Genomic DNA, 7,032 nt, shown 5'->3' with positions numbered 1-7,032 from the left:
AGGTGATGGCAGCATTCCATGGTCGAGGGGACCAAGCTGATGATGCCGCAGTGCTGGGGAGCTCCCCAGCCACCAGCCAGCCCCGGGGGGCTGATCCTGAGTGGCTCTGGCGCCGCCTTGACCCCGGGCCAGGCTCCTGGACGTGGGGCCACCGCCCTGGTCCTTTAAAAGTAATTTCCCCCCCACCCACCCATAGCGTGACTGCAAGTGACCGGGGCCGCCCTCCCAGGTCTGTCCAGACCCCCTTCACATGCGATGTCCCCAGTGCCACCTCTGGGATCCCCCAGTGGGGCGGGACCCTCTGGCCTCTCTCCCATTCTGCTGTGGCCAGGCTGAGGACAAGGATGTGGGTGGATGGGAGGAGATTTAGGGGTTGTTTGGTCCCCCTTGTCCTCCCTGAAGGGCAGGTCCTGGCCTGTCACCTCATGGGGACATTGAATGAGGGGGCTGGAGTTGCAAGCTCTGCCTGAGACCCCCCTTGGTCCCCTGAGCATCCCCCTCGACGTACCCTCCATCTTTGGCTGCACTCCCTGTCCCATTCCCGCGTCTCCTCACCCCCTGGCCACTGTGTCCCCAAGGACAAGAGGTGACAGAGGGCACAGCCACTTCTCACGCAAACCTGGACAATCTTTAACCGGGCAGGGGCAGCAAGGGCTGTGACCCCCAGGGCTCCCCTGCTGCCCCCTTCCCCACGGGGAGTGGACCGGGGCAGTGTGCCAGCAGAGTGGTCCCGCAGCGAGATAGGGGACACGGAGATCCAGTGACCCCCCGGCTCTCCTCCCTCTGTTTTACCGGGGAGCACCGGTGCTGGGACGGTCAAATCCCCCAGCCGGCCGGCGGGACGCGGCGGGTGTGATGGCGGTGCTGAGGGTGGTCCACGCTCACCCCTGCGTGTTTGCGGAGACTCGGGGGTGGTGAATCCCCCCTCCCGCCCGGCACCGCGCACACCGGGGCGGTTTTCCCACGCTCCCGCTCGCCCCGCGGCTCCGGACATCGGCGACATCGCGGGGCTGCGGCCACCGGCGGGGAGCGCGGGGCTGGATGGGGCCCGGTGCCCGCAGCGAGGGCTGGGGGTGTGTGAAGGGGGAGCGGCGGAGCCGGGGGGGGGCCGGGGGACGAACCGGGGCTCGGGACCGGCGCCTTTAAGATCCTACCGGTAGCGTGACTGGAGTGACCGGGGCGGCGCGGGTTGCCCAAACATCCCGCCCGCTTCGCACGCGATGTCCCCCCCCGGTCTGGAACCCACAGGCGGCACCGGCACCCCCTGCCCGACCCGTCGGGAACTCCCTCCCCATAGCCTCCCCACCCGGGACCTACACCCCACGCGTGGGAAAGCTGAGCGGTCCCTCTCCTGTCACCGCGGGGAGGGGGGTGGGGGTGTGCAGGGGGGGGTCCGGATGAGTTTTGTAGGAGTTTGGACACACGTCAGCTTTGATTAGACTTTAGTCACGTGACGGGAGGTTGCCGGGCCAATCAGGGCGAGCGACGATGCATATAAAGCAGGAGCGAAGGGCCAGCGGGTACCTGTCGGGAGGATCGGGCCCCCAGCCACACTGCTCTCTAGGTGAGTAACCACCTTCCTCTTCACCTGCGAGACACGGCTCCCTGCCCGGAGGATGGAGAGATGTGGGGAGAGGGTCCCACATCCCTCCCAGGTACCCTCGAGGGATGGAAAGCTGGGGGGTTCCCTGCTGTGGGGTGTCTCTCCTCTCTGCACCCCAGATCTCCCATAGAAGCCTTCCTGGAGCTGTCAGAAGATGATTTCTGGGGATAATCTTTCCCCCACAGCTCCTCTCACCCTTGGGTGGCCACGTTCTGGGAGAAGGTCCCAGCCAGGTGGCACCTACTGTGGTGCAGGGGTCCCAGCAACCCCCCAGGCTTCTCAGCCCTGAGCCCTAGTGGGGTGTAGTATGCTGCCAAATGTGAGGGGAGGTGGAATTTCACACCCAGCCTCTTCCAAACCCTTGCCTTGGAGTTTTCTGAAGGATTTCTGACAGAGCTGGGTCCCCACAGGCTGTCAGCCCCATTCTGTAGCCACAGTTAGCTTTCACGGCCATCGATCTTTGGGAGGATATGTGGCAATGCCATATTTACTTTGCTGCTGAGCAGTGACCCAGCGTGAGCCACCAAATGACTCAAATAAGAAGGATTCAGTTCTGCTATAGTCAAGCACTCTGGAAAAGACTATGCAGCATCAAAGAGAGATCCTGTAGTTAAAAGACCATGTTTCCTACACCTGGTACAGAGAGAAAAAGCCATGGGATGTGGTCCTTTCAAACCTGGCTAACAAAGAGAAATGGCTTTAAAGCAGTTTCCTAAAGTGCAGAAAAAAGTGCATCTCTGCATCAGAACTTAAGACCAGCTTTCCTGCCTGTGGTCACTACTAAGAGTTTCTCACACTAGAGATGCTGCATGGACCTTCCCTCCTTCATAATGTCTCTTTGGTTTATTACTAAGGTTTTCCACATACCAGCAACGATGAAGGCTGTGATGTCGCTGGTGGGAAGCCAAGGCATTATCTCGGCCACTGAGGTTGTCCTCATGGCTGCTGTCTTCTGCCTGGTCTTCCTGTTCATCCAGTCCCTCCGGCAGCACGTGCCCCAGGGGCTGAAGAGCCCCCCCGGACCCAGAGGCTTCCCCATCCTGGGCAATGTGCTGGAGCTGAGGAAGGATCCACACCTGGTTCTGACCAGGCTGAGCAAGAAGTACGGGGATGTGATGGAGGTGAGGATCGGCACTCGGCGCGTCCTGGTGCTGAGCGGGCTGGACACCATCAGGCAAGCACTGGTGAAGCAAGGAGAAGACTTCATGGGGCGCCCTGACCTCTACAGCTTCCAATACGTCTCAAATGGCCAGAGCCTGACCTTCAGCCCCGACTCAGGGGAGGTGTGGAAAGCCCTCAGAAAGCTGGCCCAGAATGCCCTGAAGACCTTCTCCAGCACTGTCAGCCCCACCTCCTCTTCCACCTGCCTCCTGGAGGAGCATGTCTCCAAGGAAGCTGAGTACCTGGTCACCAAGTTCCTGCAGCTGATGGAGGAGGAGAAGAGATTTGACCCTTTTCAGTACCTGGTGGTCTCTGTGGCCAACGTCATCTGTGCCATGTGCTTTGGCAAGCGCTATGACCACAACGACCAAGAGCTGCTCAAGGTGGTGACCTTTGGTAATGAATTTGGGGAGGTGGCTGGTTCTGGCAACCCTGCTGACTTCATCCCTGTGCTCCGGTATCTTCCCAACCGTGCCATGAAGCTCTTTAAGGACGTCAACAGGCGCTTTGACATCTTTGTGGAAAAAATTGTCCAAGAGCATTACATCGGCTTTGATAAGGTAAGAGCTTGGGTGCTCTTGGATGTGGGCAGAGATGCTTACAACTGGCTGCCTGCCTGGCAATGGGGGAAGAGCATATTCCCTTTCCCCTTCCATCTGCCCAGGAAAGCTCCTTGAAGCTTTCAAACCTGCAGTTAATCACCCACAGGATCCACCAATGGCTGGGGGAGGAGATGTTTCCCCAGCCTTGAATGTCCATGATGTCCCTGACCCACTGGCTCTGTCCCCAGGGGCACATTCGGGACATCACTGACTCACTGATCGAGCGCTGCCAGGAGAAGAGTGGAGGGGAGGATGCCTGCCTCCCGATCTCCAATGAGAAGATCATGGGCATTGTCAGTGACCTCTTTGGGGCAGGTGGGAACATTTCTGAGGGTAAATTCTCTGTTGGGAGGCTGGGTGGGGGAGCCGGGGCTGTGGAGGTGAGACCTTGGCCATGTTTAAGCGTTTAGAGCTGCTGCTGGGCTCATGGGTGCTCTCCTGAGCAGTGACCAGAGCAGATGGCTTTTCAGTGAGAGCTGTCAGGGAACTGCTCCATGGCAAACATCTAGAGTGATGGGGTCTGTAAATATTTGCTTGCCTGTCACATTCTGGTAACTAAATGTCTTTTTCATGGCTATTCAGGCTTCGACACAGTGACAACTGCCTTATCTTGGAGCCTCATGTATGTTGCCTTGTACCCTGACATCCAGAAGAAGATCCAGGATGAACTAGGTGAGTCCATGAACCTGCTGCCTCCGGGACCAAAACCTCTCTGGCAAGGGCTGACCCCAACCAACTCTCCCCTCTCTCTGTCCTGCAGACCAGCGCATCGGCTGGGAGAGGAGACCGCGGCTGTCGGACCGGGGCTCGCTGCCCTACACAGAAGCCTTTATCCTGGAGATGTTCAGGCACTCCTCCTTCCTGCCCTTCACCGTCCCGCACAGGTATGGACTGGGGATGCTGACACCTTATTTAGGGGCTTTTTTTTTTGGAGTCGTTCACTGGGAGGTGCCATTTAGGCAGATAATTGCCTGGGAATCGATCCCTGCTATGCAGAAATATTCTGGTGCACAGCCTGAATCACTGGTGTTAAAAGCTCCCCGTGGCTTTCATGCTCACCAGCAGTGCTGTTTAGTCTCCCAAATACAAACTGGGCTATCTCTTAGCCAGCCCTAAGAGTACAAACAGGACTGAAATGAAAGACCCCTAGGACTTGCCAAGCTTTGCTTTGCCATGAAGCTGCAGGTCTCCTCTTAACTTCTCTTCCCCTCCACCCATATCTCTTTCAGTACGACAAAAGCGACGGTGCTGAATGGTTATTACATCCCCAAGGGTACCTGCGTGTTTATCAACCAGTGGCAAGTGAATCACGATGAGTGAGTACACCAAATCCCCTGTGCTTATCCAGGCTGCCGTGGCTTTGCTTAGCATGAACACCACTTTGATCCTTTAGAGCAACATGCCAAATGCTGAATAGCTCATGAAGGCAGGAAAAGGCAGACGGGACCAAAAATCATGTAGTTTTGATGCTGAGACCTTTGTATCCCAATAGTCCAGCAGAGCAGAAATATTACGATGTTCCTTCAGCTCCTGCATACGCTGGTAAGCATGGAGGAACAGTTTTTCTCAAAACAGAGGGGATTCCTCAAATCCGAGCAGAACTTCTCAGCTAAGGCACCGGAAAATGCCGCATGGCACCTTTCAGCAGCCAGGCTGGGAAGTTTTGCTGGGAGGATTCAAGGTGAGAAAACCCTTACATCTCCATCCTTCCTTTTTAAGAGGTGCTGGCTGATCTCTGTGCACCAATCTGCTTTTTCTCCTTTTGGCTGACACTGCAGTATCTCTTGTTATCCCATGTTGAATTAAATCCATCCCCAGTATCTGCACAGGCAAACACAATTGGAGTTTGAAATAGAGAATTCAATAGACAGAAATGATGAGGTCCGTCATGTGGTTGGCATTTTAGAACAGGGATAGAGGTTGCCAAAGTTTTTGGATGGTGAAAGGAGAAAGCAACACAATGCTTCTCTCTGCGACGAGTTTTTTGACTGCTTTCCCCATTGCCATGGGTGAAAACAGCTCACTCAGCTCTGTCTCCTTTCTGCTCCAGGAAGCTTTGGAAGGACCCTTCAGCCTTCAACCCCGAGCGGTTCCTCAATGCCGCAGGGACCGAAATAAACAGGATGGAGAGTGACAAAGTGTTGACTTTTGGCTTGGGGAAGAGGCGCTGCATTGGGGAGTCCATCGGCCGGTGGGAGGTGTTCCTCTTCTTGACCATCTTGTTACAGCATCTGGAGTTCAGCCTCTGCCCCGGCGAGGAGGTGGACGTCACTCCTCAGTACGGACTGACCATGAAATACAAGAAATGTGAGAGCTTCCAGATTAAGAAGCGTTTCCCCATGAAAAGCTCTCCATAAGCTGCAGGAGGAAGCATCATTTTGCAGAAGAAAGCCAGGGCTTGGAGTTGGATGCTTAGCTTGTGTTGCTGCGCTGGAGGCTTGTTCATCTCATGTAAATGCAAGCAGGGAGGGATAAACCCAGCTTTGTTAGGCTCCTCACAGCCCCCCCCCCCCAACCAGCTCCATTGCCTTTGCCTGCAGAAAATCTCAGCCTGGGGACTGCAGCCCTGCAGAGGGGAGGAGGATGGTTGGGGCTGGGAGCAGTGGGGGGGATGCTGGAGGGCTCTGGGGGCAATGCGGAGCCCAGACTCCCCCCACAACACCCAGTCCCAGCTAAACTCCCTGAATATAAATTAATGAAATGAATGCTGAGCATTTCTACCAACCCTTAGTGACAGCCTGCTAGAGAAAAAAATAAATCTCTATAGCCATAAGTTCACAAATGGAGATATTTTTAATGAACTCCTAACAAGAAGCCTCCTGGAAAATATCAAAGGTGAATAAGCGACAAGCAGCAGCAAGAGGGACAGCAGAACACTTCTGGCTTTCAGACCGTATTTGCCGCTTTCTCTTTATTACTAGTGTTTCTTTTTAGCAAGTCTATATTCAGACTAACAGAAGGAGCGAAGGTTTGAGAAGTGCAGGAGATGCACTGCCTTATGTCACACTCTGCCTTAGCCAGCACCAAGGTGCATTCTCATGGCAAACAGAGCATCGATTCCTGCTTGGTTGTACTTCTGTAAAGTGCACCTGTATGCTGGGATATAAACTGCACAGTATTTCTAACCCAATAAATACTTAAGTGAAAGTTTCTTGAGTTTCTTGCTGGTTTTATTCCACCGGGAAGATATTTTTGAAGGAAAAACAAACAAAACCAACAACAAACCCCAAAACCAAACACACCTTTTTGTTTTTATCCTTAAAAGTCTGAATTGATTATGTTTGATTTGAATTTCTCCTATAGGTACATGAGCTGGTTGTACTGTTTCCATTGGGGCTGTGACACCAGTGGTATTACAGGGAGATTTTAGTCTTCAGGGGTGCTGGCTTTGTATATAGAGAAGCTAAAAGCTCAGCTGGGATTTATGGAGAGTCAAAGCCAAGCTCTGGTTCAGTTCAGGATCTCACTAAAAGTCAGGAGTAGCCCTTCTATCCCCCCAAAAAAATGAATTAATAGCTCAAAACCAGTATTTTACAACTCTCAGGGAATTGATCCGCAGGGAGATGCTTCGTTTCCCCAGCTCAGAGCACAATTCTTTCTGAGGCTTTGCCTAACTTCCTTTTAAAAAAGGCAATAAACATGAAATTGCCACGCAAATAATAAAAG

At 54.2% G+C, this 7,032-nt stretch overlaps 1 protein-coding gene across 1 annotated transcript; it reads left to right on the top strand.

Annotated features, from left to right (window-relative positions):
* Positions 1-1,408: 1,408 nt before the first annotated feature.
* Positions 1,409-6,517, top strand: LOC102094567 (cytochrome P450 1A4). The gene is made up of 7 exons (XM_005515439.3): positions 1,409-1,564; positions 2,458-3,324; positions 3,555-3,681; positions 3,949-4,038; positions 4,127-4,250; positions 4,596-4,682; positions 5,417-6,517. The coding sequence occupies exons 2-7, from the start codon at positions 2,479-2,481 to the stop codon at positions 5,721-5,723; spliced, it is 1,581 nt and encodes a 526-aa protein (XP_005515496.2). The 5' UTR covers positions 1,409-1,564; positions 2,458-2,478; the 3' UTR covers positions 5,724-6,517.
* The last annotated feature ends 515 nt before the right edge of the window (positions 6,518-7,032 follow it).

The sequence above is a fragment of the Columba livia genome, chromosome 11, assembly GCF_036013475.1.
Source record: "Columba livia isolate bColLiv1 breed racing homer chromosome 11, bColLiv1.pat.W.v2, whole genome shotgun sequence".
In the NCBI taxonomy this organism is placed as follows: Eukaryota; Metazoa; Chordata; class Aves; order Columbiformes; family Columbidae; genus Columba; species Columba livia.
This window is presented reverse-complemented; position numbering and strand designations above follow the sequence as displayed.